The sequence below is a fragment of the Trichoderma camerunense genome (genome assembly GCF_050948025.1).
Source record: "Trichoderma camerunense strain CBS 138272 chromosome Unknown V8C40scaffold_1, whole genome shotgun sequence".
Taxonomy (NCBI): domain Eukaryota; kingdom Fungi; phylum Ascomycota; class Sordariomycetes; order Hypocreales; family Hypocreaceae; genus Trichoderma; species Trichoderma camerunense.
Window position 1 is genome coordinate 3,324,193 of NW_028145369.1, and position 13,008 is coordinate 3,337,200.

General features: G+C 50.9%; 6 protein-coding genes across 6 annotated transcripts; 4 read left to right on the forward strand and 2 right to left on the reverse strand.

Moving 5' to 3' along the window:
• Nucleotides 1-228: 228 nt before the first annotated feature.
• V8C40DRAFT_20288 (uncharacterized protein) lies at nucleotides 229-1,422 on the forward strand. The gene is made up of 2 exons (XM_083212003.1): nucleotides 229-585; nucleotides 644-1,422. The coding sequence occupies exon 2, from the start codon at nucleotides 657-659 to the stop codon at nucleotides 1,410-1,412; it is 756 nt and encodes a 251-aa protein (XP_083079706.1). The 5' UTR covers nucleotides 229-585; nucleotides 644-656; the 3' UTR covers nucleotides 1,413-1,422.
• Nucleotides 1,423-3,790: 2,368 nt separating this feature from the next.
• Nucleotides 3,791-5,008, reverse strand: V8C40DRAFT_231472 (uncharacterized protein). Its single transcript, XM_083212929.1, has one exon. The coding sequence runs from the start codon at nucleotides 4,659-4,661 to the stop codon at nucleotides 4,035-4,037; it is 627 nt and encodes a 208-aa protein (XP_083079707.1). The 5' UTR covers nucleotides 4,662-5,008; the 3' UTR covers nucleotides 3,791-4,034.
• Nucleotides 5,009-5,651: 643 nt separating this feature from the next.
• V8C40DRAFT_260986 (uncharacterized protein) lies at nucleotides 5,652-6,534 on the forward strand (the record flags this gene model as incomplete). The annotated part of the gene is made up of 2 exons (XM_083219206.1): nucleotides 5,652-6,058; nucleotides 6,126-6,534. The coding sequence occupies 2 exons, from the start codon at nucleotides 5,652-5,654 to the stop codon at nucleotides 6,532-6,534; spliced, it is 816 nt and encodes a 271-aa protein (XP_083079708.1).
• Nucleotides 6,535-8,904: 2,370 nt separating this feature from the next.
• Nucleotides 8,905-9,534, forward strand: V8C40DRAFT_231475 (uncharacterized protein). The gene has a single exon (XM_083212930.1). It carries the CDS (start codon nucleotides 9,058-9,060, stop codon nucleotides 9,277-9,279), a length of 222 nt encoding a protein of 73 aa, XP_083079709.1. The 5' UTR covers nucleotides 8,905-9,057; the 3' UTR covers nucleotides 9,280-9,534.
• Nucleotides 9,291-9,671, forward strand: V8C40DRAFT_260987 (uncharacterized protein; the record flags this gene model as incomplete). Its single annotated transcript, XM_083219207.1, has 1 exon — nucleotides 9,291-9,671. The coding sequence occupies one exon, from the start codon at nucleotides 9,291-9,293 to the stop codon at nucleotides 9,669-9,671; it is 381 nt and encodes a 126-aa protein (XP_083079710.1).
• Nucleotides 9,672-9,788: 117 nt separating this feature from the next.
• Nucleotides 9,789-11,231, reverse strand: V8C40DRAFT_231476 (uncharacterized protein; the record flags this gene model as incomplete). The annotated part of the gene is made up of 1 exon (XM_083212931.1): nucleotides 9,789-11,231. A coding segment is annotated over exon 1 (748 nt), but the record flags the coding sequence as incomplete, so codon positions are not given.
• Between the last annotated feature and the right edge of the window lie 1,777 nt (nucleotides 11,232-13,008).

Genomic DNA, 13,008 nt, shown 5'->3' on the forward strand with positions numbered 1-13,008 from the left:
TCATCAGAGGTGGTTCTATGTGAGATGAGATACTAGGAGAGTCAGTGAGTGGTATTTTGTACTGGCCCTCTTCTATGGTGTTTGCATCGCTTAACTTGTGTGTGTTGTTGTTTAGCTTGGGAGTTGGTTGGACGTCTTGGCAATGTAGCATCGAGGCGAGAAAGGAGGGGGTGGAATGGTGGGTATGATGGAAGATCGTACGATGAAGCTCGATCAAGCAAACGAATGCGATGTACTTGAGTACATTGGGAGTCTTGCTCTACATTGGGAAAACTTGCTCATGAAGACGAAACTGTAGAGTTCCGGGCTTCTGTTTGCAGAAAGGGGGGCGTGTGGAGTTTCTGTGGTAACTGCTGTATGATTCACTACAGAATATCACTTCCGTTTGGTGTTGAGGATTGGATGAAAAGATGAGTGAGTTAATTGTTTTGTGGCTGTTGCGTTTTCGTCTGTGTCCGTTTGTTCGATCCTAGGAGGATATAAATCACATCTTCCTCTCGAGTCCTTGGGGTGACGGACTTCCTCCTACAACCTCTTTCACTACTCTCAAGGGAGATCACGATCAGGACTTGAACCTACTTTACGGTAAGTACATTGCTATGCTGCAAAGAGATTTTATACAGTGGCTAATTCAATGGATTAGGATCATTGCAACGATGGGTGGCGACTCGAAGTTTGTGTCGTGGCAGGACAACTCCTACAAGAAGGAGCAGAAGAAGGGCTCTTCCGCCAATCAACAAGGAAGAATGACTCCATCCTCCCCCGAAATCGAGCAAAACTCTGATGAGACCACTGAAGTCACTGATCCCAGCACCGTCAACCTCAAAGCCAACGTCTTCACCAAGGTTGCCAATACCTTTACGATGCTCTTCAACAAGGACACCAACCGCTACGACCGCCGCCCCGAGACTTCCGCCGGATGGACTACCACGGGCGAACTGGGCTGTCTGCGCGCTGAGCAAGATGCGCAGTACGAGCTCATGGAGGAACTCGAGTTGAAGATTGAGGATCTGAAGAAGGAGGTTGACCAGCAGAAGCTGCTTATCAAAGCATACGAGACCAGGGTCAACCAGAACGAGGAGCTTCTGCAGCACTGCATGCATTGGATCAGCATGGCCCAAATCTTTGGTGACGTACCTGTTTCCAAGGAGCGGATGAATTGGAAGGCTGGTCGAGACGCGGCGCTAGTCGGGCCCGCTGGGGAGGATGAGGATGAGGATGATGCTGGTGATGGTGGTGATGAAAACGGAGAAATTGTTGAGAATATCAATATCAACAATGGCAGGGATGGCGAGGATATCAACGGTGCCAAGGAAATCAAAGATATCAAAGATGCCCAGGATGGAAAGGCTGCCAAGGATGCCAACATCTTCAAGTGCATCCACGCACTCAATGCAGACAAGGGCATCTAAACTCGGCAAGGCTCCTCCTTCATCTCGGATCGAGGGCGGTGTTTGCTGCGGAGGTCATGAGGCAAAATTTGGAGAGCCAAACGAGACAAGAGAGACAAGAATGAAGGCTTCTGATTCGTATTTGTTCGGGCCATCTGCCGGATGCCACCGTAGCATGCAAGTCGTATGCAGTCTCATACAGTAGCACGCAGGTAGCATCAACAAGGACCCAATGACAATTAGCCTGAAAGAAAAAAAAGAGAGACTAAGGCGTCTTCTAGAACCGCCCAGCCCACGTCATAGCGTCGGCCGTACTCCCTGTCTGTGATGTCTAATAGATGTCTAATACTATTACAGTACTGTCTAGTACATCTGCAACCTGCATGGCTTGTATGCACAGGATTTGGTGTTTGTGGTATTTTCCGGTTTCTCCTAATTAATCAATCAATCAAACCTTGTTTTTTCATTTGCTGCTTCCATTTTCCGCCAGCGTTTGCCGAATGCTCCTTCACTTGCCGTCATCCAAACCGTCCTAGCGCTTTGGGAAGGCGCAACATCTTGCATCCTGTCATTTTCTTTCCACTTATCGGAGGTCGAGCCCAAATGCTGCTCCTTGCAAGCCTTGAAAGAATTTTCTTTTCCCTTTTTTCCTTTTTTGCTTCTAGCTGCCAACCTTATGATAACCGGGCGTTTTGGGGGTCTTGCGGTTTGAGGCCACGGCAGACGCACCTTGTTTTGCCATTTGTTCCATCCTCTTCTTTGACTCTGACCGCCTCCGGTTAGATGGCACGGCTTCGCAAGCTGTTTCCTCGATATCGTGACGTGCCCAGGTTTATTGGCGCACAAGCACCCGCTGGAGTGCTAACCTAATGCTAACCTAATGCTGATGCTGATGGGTGCTGATGCACGTTGTCTCAGCACGGCATAGCCAGCGAACAAATTAAGGCAAAGTCTGATGCCTTCAAAACCTCCATTTCTCCGGCATTCAGCCCGGGAAGGCACTGGTGCGTCGACGGCTTCAACTTGCGGGAGGCTGCCGGAACAATGCACCGGCTTCTTTCGCCCATCTGATAAGCTTCCTGGGCACGAGGCAACGGGCAGATCATGTGTGGTGTTGCCGCTGTAAGTCTAGGTTGTCAGATCGCCCCTGGCAATTACTGTCCTGGCTTTTGGCTTTTCTGCAAGACGGCTGATAAAGGGGCTAGGTGCAGGTGATGGGATTCTCCCCCTGTGTTGCTCTGCTACTCGTCCGCCGCCCGCCCAGGCCCATATCACCACCCATGACGGCAAGATTTTATGCCCGCCTGTGCTAGGATGCTTCAGAGGGCCACGAGGACCAATCAATGGGCACGCGCGTACGCAAGACTGCATGAAGATCACCCAGGCTTGGCTCCGGAAACCCTCCTGATCTACGGCCCAAACCACCCCCCAAACACCACCGAGGCTTGCCGTTGTGATGGCTTCAGGATGCAGAGATTTTCTGGTACTTTGCACGCCACGTTGTAAAAAGGGTGGGGGACATAGCCTGTCACCGCTTACTCCATTGCTTGCCCGGGAGCACGAATAGGCATTCAACAGACACATTATTAGGGACGGCTCCTTGTTTAGGGCCCGAAATGAGAGGGAAATGGAAGAATCCATCCAGCTTCGAACACGTACGCCCGATGAATAACGCTTACACATATCAGCCATCTCGGAGCACGCCGACAAAGAAGGTTCAATCATGAGTGATCCTCACGACGAAGAAGCAGTCTAGAAGAGGAAAAGAATGATGGTGATGTGTGTAAGTGAAGTTCTGGCTCACAGTGTCAACCGCCGTGGTACAAGGCTCAAAGAGATCGACTTCAACCACACCCCTTCTATGAGATGTCGGGTCATCCTGCACCATGCCCGAGATGGGGTACTCTGCATTGCACTGCAGTGCTTCATTGTTGTGTAGTATCATCCTTCCTGGAAGCCCGCTCTATTACAACATCGAATACTCCAGGTGGCCCAAGCTCGGCATCGGCCGGTATTATAGAACACTTTCGAGCCGTGGTTTCAAGAGACAGCCGCTCGTTTGTTGCGGCAATCCATCCGGCGCCTACTCGTCGTCTTGTAGTAGTCCCACTGGCGAACTGCAGTACAACCAATATTTGATACGAAAACGTCTTCCTCGAGACATCACCATACCAGGTAACTCGTACCTGGATGGCTCCAACTGCACACCCCCCCTCCCAGGACCAACGGTTATTGATCCATTATTGGCTCGCTAGTGGAACAACATCTGTTGCCGACATGACTGTACAGCCACTAATACTGGTAGCTGCATCTTGAGGCTCACGACCAGGGCTGCCCCCCCGTGCTGGCCTTTGGGATTCGGGATTCGTGAGCTGCATACATACTCGCACATAAGGTGGGGGTTGAGAGGGGCCCTAGAGGTACTTTTCTTTGAATGCCCAAGTATTTGTACTAACCCCTACGTAGACAAATCTTTTTACCCAAATAGGATCGTTCCATTAGAGGCATGGACGCTCTTGCGTGTTCAGAACAACTGCCGCGCTGGGTACAGAGCAACACATATGTTTGGACAGGGTGACTAGCCGCCTGGTGATCTTTGGCCGTGTCGGTGGCTGCTCTTCTCGGTCTGAAAACACGACGTTGTTATTTGGGATGACTCCTGTGGATACATCCGTCAAGACTACCCGCGTTTTGTATGCATGATGTTGTGATCGCAAACCTAGACCTTGGTGCCTTTCCCTCCTTGCAACGGTTTTCTGTATCGTCGTTGCCCTGGCTGGCCAATGAGCATGGAGCAACATACAGATGTCTAGCGCTGCCGAATGAGCCGAGTCTGAAGTTTTCACGATGAACACTGTGACTTCGATCCTCGCTAGTTTTAGTGCCCGGCAACTCTGCAGTCGCGCTCCACCAAATGCTGTCCTGGGAGGGCAGTTCAAGATGCCGAATTCGAATGCCTATGGTATATGCAACATTACGCATTGCCATCATTTCTGATAGCATCGGATAAGAAGGGGCTGGCAGGGGGTGATCCTGGGAGTGGAACTCCCCAACTATTCTGGCGGAGTCTGTGTTGCCAGTCTTGAAAAATCGGAATGACCCACGGCAAATATACGATACACGACATCCCCGACGACGTCCTCGTACTGTAATTATAGTACTAGCGGGATAACGGTCCAACTTCACCACGTTGAGAACGAAAGCTGGCACCACGGATGGAAGTGTCGGGTTGGATTGGATTGGCTTGGCTTGAAAGCCATCGCCAGCCATGGTTCAGCCGCACGGGCTGTCAAACTTATGAATTTGGATTAATTGGCAACTCCAACGACGCCGGATGCGGGAACCGCGAAGTCAGAAATAGACGTCAAATGGCATTAGCCACATGGCATTGGCCCAAGGTCGCGATGGCTTTGGCTTTGGGAGGGGGCCGCATGTGGTTGCCGAGTTGTTGCTGCGTGAGAATAGAGTATGCCTCCTCCTGGCTGCTCATTGATGATCTCTCGGCTGTCCCAAACGGTTTCCAGGGTCTGACCATCCAACTCCACATGGCTCTGACCATTCTGCATGTCGCACAGCGTCCAGTCCCTGCCAAACCTACTGGGCGGTACTTGGCGGAGTCCGGTTTGATACCAACTTGCCAAGCCCGATACCTCGACTTGCTGGACGCCCCTCTACAAAGCTGTGTATCGACTAACGTCTTAGTGTGTACTGCTTCTCTACGTCACGCTTTGGAGGAGGTACTTCTGAAGAGGCGCCACGTTTGAGACCCATTTCCGCCCTGCCGGGTTCCATAGGCGGTAAATCTAGATAGCTTCTAGAAGCTTGGCACAGATGTTACCCCGAAAGTACGAGGTTCAAGGTTCGTTATCTGGGTTGTGTCGAAATAAACACAGGCCTTCCCCCTGGTCACGCCCAGATTGGCAGGCCTTGCATATAGACTACCCGCTACATCGTTCCCACGAGCCATTGGACTCATAAGCCACCGACTGCCCTCGTCTCTTGGCTCTCGGTGCCGCCTTATAACTATTCCAATTCACATCCTCATTTTTCTTTTGACTACCTCCAAGAGTCGTCGTTACTTCGACTTCACTTGGCAATTGGGTTCACCCACATACACACTACACACTACACAGCTTCACCGGACTCACACAAGCGAATTGCTTGCCCCAACTGTCCAATTCAGCAGGGACGATAGCAGCTCAGCCTGTTTTTAGCCATTGTTTGCTCAGTCATTGACGTTCTGTCGTATAACCGGACACCATGACCGAGGATATGCAACTCAGCACGTACAGCCAGCTCTGCGTTGAGGCTCGGCTGTACGACGAGTGCCAGACGTTTGAAGAAGCGCAGCTGTTTGAAGAGAACCTGCCATATGGTGACTGGTTTTCCTTCGACGTCAACGACTACAATTCCATGGCAGATGTCCCAGAGCTCTGCGATTCACAGCCTCTGTCCCAGTACGGGGGCTCAGAAATGGGATCAGAAGCGAGCTCCCCCGCATCGCCCATGTCTACAGACTCCTTCTTCACACAGCAGACGTCGCCGACCCCCAGCTTATCTTACCTCCCGCCTTATGCAAGCGCCAGTACGCCTGCGACGTCTGCTTACAGCAGCCCGGATGCCACTCCCGGCCTGGAGGTGACCTCGCCAACAGTTGAATCGCCAACGTAAGTTGTGTGTTCCTTGTGCATTGGGAGAGGGGAATTTTTGGGTGGTTAACCGATTTGAGCATAGATTTGCCTCGAGTGGCCGTGACTATCCAGTATGCTGCCTCCACCCGGGCTGCGATGCGAAACCCTTCAAGCGTCGTGCCGATCTGGACCGTCACTACAAGCACAAGCACGCTCCGTCGTCTCAGAAGGACTCGTATCATTGCGATTACGCCCGCTGTGGGCGGCGCCGAGATCCGTTCCACCGTCGCGATCACTTCCGCGACCACCTGAGAGACTTTCACAAGGAGGACATTGAGAAGCGTGGAGTCGCAGCCAAGGAAGATTGGTTCGAGGGCCGCAATGCCTCTCACACCTGGTGGCGATGCACCAAATGCCTGAAGCGAATCTACATCAGCCGCCATGGTTACGAATGCCCTACCTGCAAAACATCCCTGCAAGCGAAACGAAAGGAGATTCGCCGGCGAGAGTAACGGAATTCGAGAGCGAGAGCAGCTAGCTAGCAGCTCAGAAGCAAGCCAAATTCGTACTCGGGGAACGGAACAGTGTGCGGTTCAACCGCCAGCACCAGCACCAGCCCGGCGTCATCAAGCACCGAGGCTACCCCCCTGTCCCCCTACCTCCTCCCTCTGACTACATGCATCCACCATCCCACCAAACAGCAGCTGAGCTTGGATCCGTCAGAGTTTCGACTTACATCTGCCGACATACTATTAGAGCGGTTTACTTCCCAATGAATCTTACGAATGGGTGTATTTTTACCATGTCCTTTTTTTTTATTACACATACACGTTAGCCTGTGTTATTTTTTTTTCTTTGCATCTAATGCAGGCCGACCCATTGGGTACAGTTGCTATACAGGAAAGATACCTACCTAGTATTACTTACTAGTCACAAGCAAAAATGTTCAAGTTATCAAAGTCTCTCTCTCTCTTCTTCTACTCCGAACATTGAGTGCGGAGAAACTGGCTTGCTTTGGTACATTGCTGTCTCGTCTCGTTAACTTACACGAGAGAGTGCACTACTGCTCCGAGGCTAACAGTATTGCGGCATTGCCCTCTTCTCTCTTCAGCTAAAACTACATCCGCCCTAGCCTCAGCTTGTGGATTGCGGCTTGCTGGCTCCGTTTTGAGCTATCATGATCTTCCCCTCCTCCTTCACCCCCTCCTGGGCTTTTTTTCTGAGATATTCCATCTGCCGAAAGTTGGGAACACTCACCACACAAAGGCCAAAGTGTCTATGGTTACATGGTACATTACAACTTTGGGCAAAAAGCGGGGAGTGCAAAAGATACGGATACAATGAAGAGAGATCAGAGAGAGAGAAAAAAAAAACTGGGACTAGGGATTCATTACACGAAGCTTGCATCGCTAGCGTTTTTGAGCTGGCAGCCTCGGGAGGAGGGACATTTCATTCTCGGAGTATGACTGGACCAGGCTACTTGCGCCTGGGGAGGGGTGTGTGGTTTTTACAGTACTTTAGCTGGGCTGGTGCTGGGCTGGCCAGCAAGGTTATCAAAGGCACACACCATGGTTTTTGGGGCTGATGGAGAGAGGGCGGACAGCCTATTGGACAGCCTTTACGATGCGCTCGATGCGGGATAGAATGGATATACATGCATGGGCGTTTTGTTTGGTATTGGTATCTTTTTTTCTTTTGTTTTTTTATTGTTGGTGGCTTTTGGGCAAAAAGGACAAAAAAGGAGAGCTCCAAAAGAGCTATTGATTTACATACATACACACATCCTTATTTTTGGGGGTAACGGCAACCCATCTTTCTTGGACACAGTTCCTATCTATCTTGTATCTACATACAAAAAAGTTTTTGATTTCCCTTTGTCGGCAATTACTTTTTCGGTTTATTCTTTTTTATTGGGGTTTCCTATTATTGTTTTTTTGCGGGTTTTTCTTGCTTCTGATGCCCCCATTCATTTCATCCAAAATAGACTAGAACAACAAGAAATGCACATGCACATCACCTCACACTCACCACCGAAACAACCGCTTCGCGACGTCACATCTAAAGGAATGCAAATGATGCGATAATGAGCTTTTTGCACGGGTATCGGGGGCTCGGTTTCGGTTCAGCAGTGGCGGCTGCGTTGGTGCCGGGTTAATATTGGCACGAAAAAAACGGGGGCGCCCCCGGAGCTTCTTCAACGGCTTGGATTGCTGCTATGCTATTCAAAGTGAAGCTCGGCTTCGGCTTGCTAGTCTCGATGCGAAAAGGCTTTTTGGTTATCAGAATCACGGACAAGGCACGGCTGTCGTCTCTCTTGGTCAGTCTCTTCCATGCCGTATTGCATTGTTCCCTGTCTTGTAAGAGAAGGGCCCCCATCCCACCCCGAATCCCCTGTGCACCGTTCCATTGATCCCTCCCCCCCGTCCCAATCAGCTCCCGTAGCAAATCAAAATTCCTCCTCCAATCGACTTTGATCTCTTCCTAGCTAACCTGTCAACTTACAGTAGCCCCCATCCTCGATCCCTCGAGGCCCAGTTGCTTGGCGCCGCCATAGCAAAACTGACTTTGCACCGGCGCACAGCTTGCCTCGCTGCATCGGCTCAAACCCACGAGAAGCGACGGCGCCCATCGCATGGCCTGGCACACAATCTAGACTTCGACAGCTTCGCGCTTCTAAACTCTGTATGTTTCCCGCGTCTACGGAGGTACATTAGCCCAATACCTGTCCGTTCCATCGTGGCCGGATGGCTGGCACGTTGGGTTGGCAAGGGCATTAGGCTCGTCGCAGGCGGCATGCACCCAGGCCTTTTGGGGCTGGACCTGGGAGCTGAAGTCAAATGATACGACACAGGATAGGCCGGCAAAGTTCCCTCTGTCTCTAAGGGTCCTGATGCAGTAGTGTTGCTCCTTTTGCCGACCGTGAGGCAAGTGCGTGACTCCAGGGACTTTTTGGACAACGTGGTGGCTTTGGAGAAGCTCTGCAGCTCTGCAGCGTTCAATGTGCCGCCAAGTGCACTAACAAGCGCTCCCTACAGATGTCTGACAGCAACGTGTGCAGGAATATTGTCCACAGTGCTTTTTTGCTTCTTGTTTCCTCTCGGGGAGCTGCCGTGGAAAGCCAGAGGAGGAAGAGGAAACAAAACTTGTTGATCTCTGACCTAGTTTTGCCTGTGTTGCTTCGATACATGATAACTCTCGCTTGCAGCCATGAAGCCCGAGGCAGGCCTTACATCACATCAGGAACTGGCTGCAGCTGAAGTACGCCACTATGATTTGGAATTTGGAGCTCCCTCCCATCGCGTGCGCCTTTTCGTACTATGATAGCTGTTTCCTCGTGGCCTTTCAGCAGCAGCCAAAAGTGGCTGGTGATGGCTTCAACATAGAGCTTGGCGCTGCGTTCCTCCGGCGAATCGATAGCCAGGGTGGGCTCGTGAAAACCCAACTGGCCTTCCCTGACAAGGACAAGACCCTGCGATCCTCCAATGGTCCAATGGAGCTTATGGCCATTCAGCCTCCCAAGGCTCAGCGCCCAAACTACCACCGGCCCTTTGTTCGGCCAGACAGGCGCGGCCTGCGGTGGATGACAGCGAGCCGTCGGGGCTCTGGCGCCGGAACCGCGGTCTTCGGCACGTGGTCCTGGATTGCCTGAGATTGAGCCCAGATGGAACTCCACCTTGCCACTCGGAACGGCGGCCGGTGGAGAAGAGACAAGGGAGCTTGCCGCTCTGGTCCTGGGTCTTGTCGTCTCCGCGAAGCGTCAGTGTCACGGTCACGGTCCCGTCTGGTTTGCATCGCTCTGTATCCTGAACTGATCATTTCCCATCCAGATCCATGGCCAGGTTCTCACCTGCTTTTCATCCTTGCCGACGGGTGGCCTCAAATCCTTGACCCCCACTTGTTAGCTGCGCTCGTCTGAGCACGTCGTGGTGCCTTTGCAGCTTCTGACCGCACTAAAATTTCGGCAGTTGTGTTTTTCAACTTCGTGTGGGTCTCGTCGTGCCTTAACATGTGGTTTTCCGTATCACCCCCCGAGCGCTGATGCTGTTACTCGTCCACCACTTCGGCTATATGCTTCGAAAGGGTATATGATACGCGAGTTATGGTCAATCCTCCGCCAAAGTGACTTTCGGCATATCATCTAGCCTCTGGGTGAAAAAATCCGTCCGCCGGCGCGGTATCGGCAGCCTCCCAGTTGCCAATCCCTGGGCTGCCATCAAGCACGAGTGTTTGTTCCATAGGACTCTACCCAAATCTGACAGTACCTGTAATTTGGCCTGAGTTTTCTGTTGGCACAGGGTTAACCCTGGCTGTTATGTCACCCTAGCCACTGTCTCCAAACCCGTTCTTCGTCCGTCTCGCCTTCTGGCGTGATTTCGAAATCACCGATCTGTACGGCTACGCTGCCCGTAGACTCTGTTTCAGACGTTGAAGATGGCTTTTTTGCCGCTCCGCAGGCACAATCTAGTAGCGGGCGCTTCAATTCTGCCGAAGGCGCGCCTACGATTTTCTTTGGTGACTTGTACACATTTTGACGTCGAGCCGCTCTATCCCGGCATGGCGACGACAGTAGCAGATCGTTGCTCGTACTCGGCGGAGAACAGCCTGTAAAAGACTCACCGGTAAGGTAGGACGCAATATTGGCACCTCCAAGCCGTGTGGTGTGCGTTGTTTGCTCGGCTTCGGGTCCAATGCTTTGAGCTTCCGAGTGATCACCGAAAGTGGGATTCCCGATGGCATTTGGGATGGCATTTTGGATGGAATTTCTTTCCTCACTCCATCGATAATCTCGACTGCCGATGCGTATTCTCACCGACCTAAGGCTAGGCGGAGGTGTGTTCTGGGTCACTCTTCTTTCTCTTACACCTCTCTGTTTGTCAAGTTTCGACCGGAATTCGCGACGGGCGACGGACGTTCTGTGCTGCTGATCCAAGATATGCCTCGAAAGGGGTGGACGCTCAGAAATCTGCCGCGTGGGCTCCTTGACTGAGAGTTTCGGCAGTTTGACTTTTGCAACATCTCCTTCTTGGAAAGTTTTCCGACGCTCAGTTCTTTGATTAGAAGCACCCATGGGGTGATTTTCTAACGACTGGTCAGGCACAGTGAATCCACCTGTCTCGCCAGACGAAACAATTAATGGCAGTTCGGTAACATCTCCTCGCAATGGCCTTAACGGATTATTCAAGCTTCGTGATGCCTCATCTGCAGCGCCTGTGGGTTCACTAATCGGCATGGATGATGGAAATGTTGCTTCCCCTAGGCTCGCGGTAGCTTGTGGCGGAGGTGCATAATTGGGGATGAAATTAGCTGCAGAGAGCGGTACAGGGCTCGATTTTGCACCCTCACGCTGTCGAGAGCGGGCCTTGGCGAAGTATTCTTTTTGTCGTGCCATTTCCTCCTTCCAGCCCTTTCCCCGACGGTGCCGAGAGAGATTTCCTCCCATCCAATTCATGCCGAGATCCGTGACAGAGGAAAGAGTTGGCGAGAGACGAGTATCGAGAGTATCGAGGATATCGAGATTATCGAGATTATCGAGAGATCATGGATGGAGAGGGAAAGGTGAAGAGTTGCAGGTTGAAGAGTGCAATAAAAGGATAAGGTAAGGTACGAGAATGATGCTGAAGCAGAGGAGGAACAATTGTGTTGAACACACTTGCTCAATGTCATGTGTTGATTACGCGTGCAATTTGGCAAGATGCAGAGGTAGGAGCAATCCTAACTATCACAGCATTTCCAAAGCTTGATACAGCCAGTACCCAGCAGGTGCTTCAGGTGTTTCAGGTGCCTGTGCTCTAAGGCAAGTGTCCTAAGAGATACATATCCTCATGTACCTGCAAAACCTGCTAGGCATATTAGGACGCATTTTGGTGTCTTTACATGCAAAATAAACAGCGTCTAACCGACAGTATCAATTTACTACTTGCTGTGAACGGCAATACGGCACGTTATTTTGATGTTTCGTTTTCGAGAACCGCCGTGATGTCTCTAGAGCGGTGGCGATAAATTGAATAGATACAAGGGATGAAAGCGGGACTGAATTAAACAGTTGCATTTCCATCGATTACAGCGCTTATCTATCAGAATAGCATCATATTTTGATCATGACTATAGATTCATATGGCCATTTGTAAATTATTTTGACAATTTATGGCGAGATATCTATTGCAAGATAATTTGCTCTTATCAACAGACCTCGTCCATCAGTACAGTATAGTGACACAGTGCCTACCAGTAGCACTGTATGAGCTGCAGTAGAATCGCACGCTCTGCTTCTTCCATTCCCTTCTCCTCATCCCGTCTTACCTCCCCCCGAAAAAGCTAATGTCACTCGCCCGCGCCCTCCAACGCCATTCTCGATGTTCCTCTGCCATTTGAAATTTGAAATTCATTCATGTTAGTGATGGTTTATTGGAAGATTGGAAGGGCTTTTACCGCCGTTAAGATCGATTACTGTCTCTAGGTGACTTCAGTTATTGTAAAATGCAATACAGACGGGAAGATAACGTGAGAATATGTGCTTCTTTGCTCTGGACGGACTTTTTTTTCAGCTTCAGCCACAGCTCCAGGTTATTGCGAATCAAAATAGGTCAAGTCCTCATGCACCCGTCGTTTCTATGCACATTCACAGGGATGCTTGCAATGTGGCTGGCTGGCGGAGTGATGCCGATGCAACGGCCTTGTACAGCTGTCGGCAAAACTAACCATTATCTGTTTCCCAACAAATGGCGTTAAGATGACATGACATTGATGGATTACGTCCTGAAAGTCTAATGACATGATTCATCAGGGCGAAAAGTCAGCTAGATCTCCCAACGGGCCTGGAAGCCCAGCCCTGTTGGGAAACATATTGGACAGTCAATAGTTGATTTGAAGCAGTCAGTCCAACCGGTGATGGCAAGGGGCGTAGGAAATCATCATGAAGCTGCCGAGTTTTCCAGACTTCAGACATTTGACGACAGGATGCTTTGGTGAAAGCTACTAGCTGTGAT

Bases quoted from the DNA above. Each gene is read 5' to 3' on its own strand.
- V8C40DRAFT_20288 (XM_083212003.1), top strand. From the start codon at position 657: ATGGGTGGCGACTCGAAGTTTGTGTCGTGGCAGGACAACTCCTACAAG.
- V8C40DRAFT_231472 (XM_083212929.1), bottom strand. From the start codon at position 4,661: ATGGCTGGCGATGGCTTTCAAGCCAAGCCAATCCAATCCAACCCGACA.
- V8C40DRAFT_231475 (XM_083212930.1), top strand. From the start codon at position 9,058: ATGTCTGACAGCAACGTGTGCAGGAATATTGTCCACAGTGCTTTTTTG.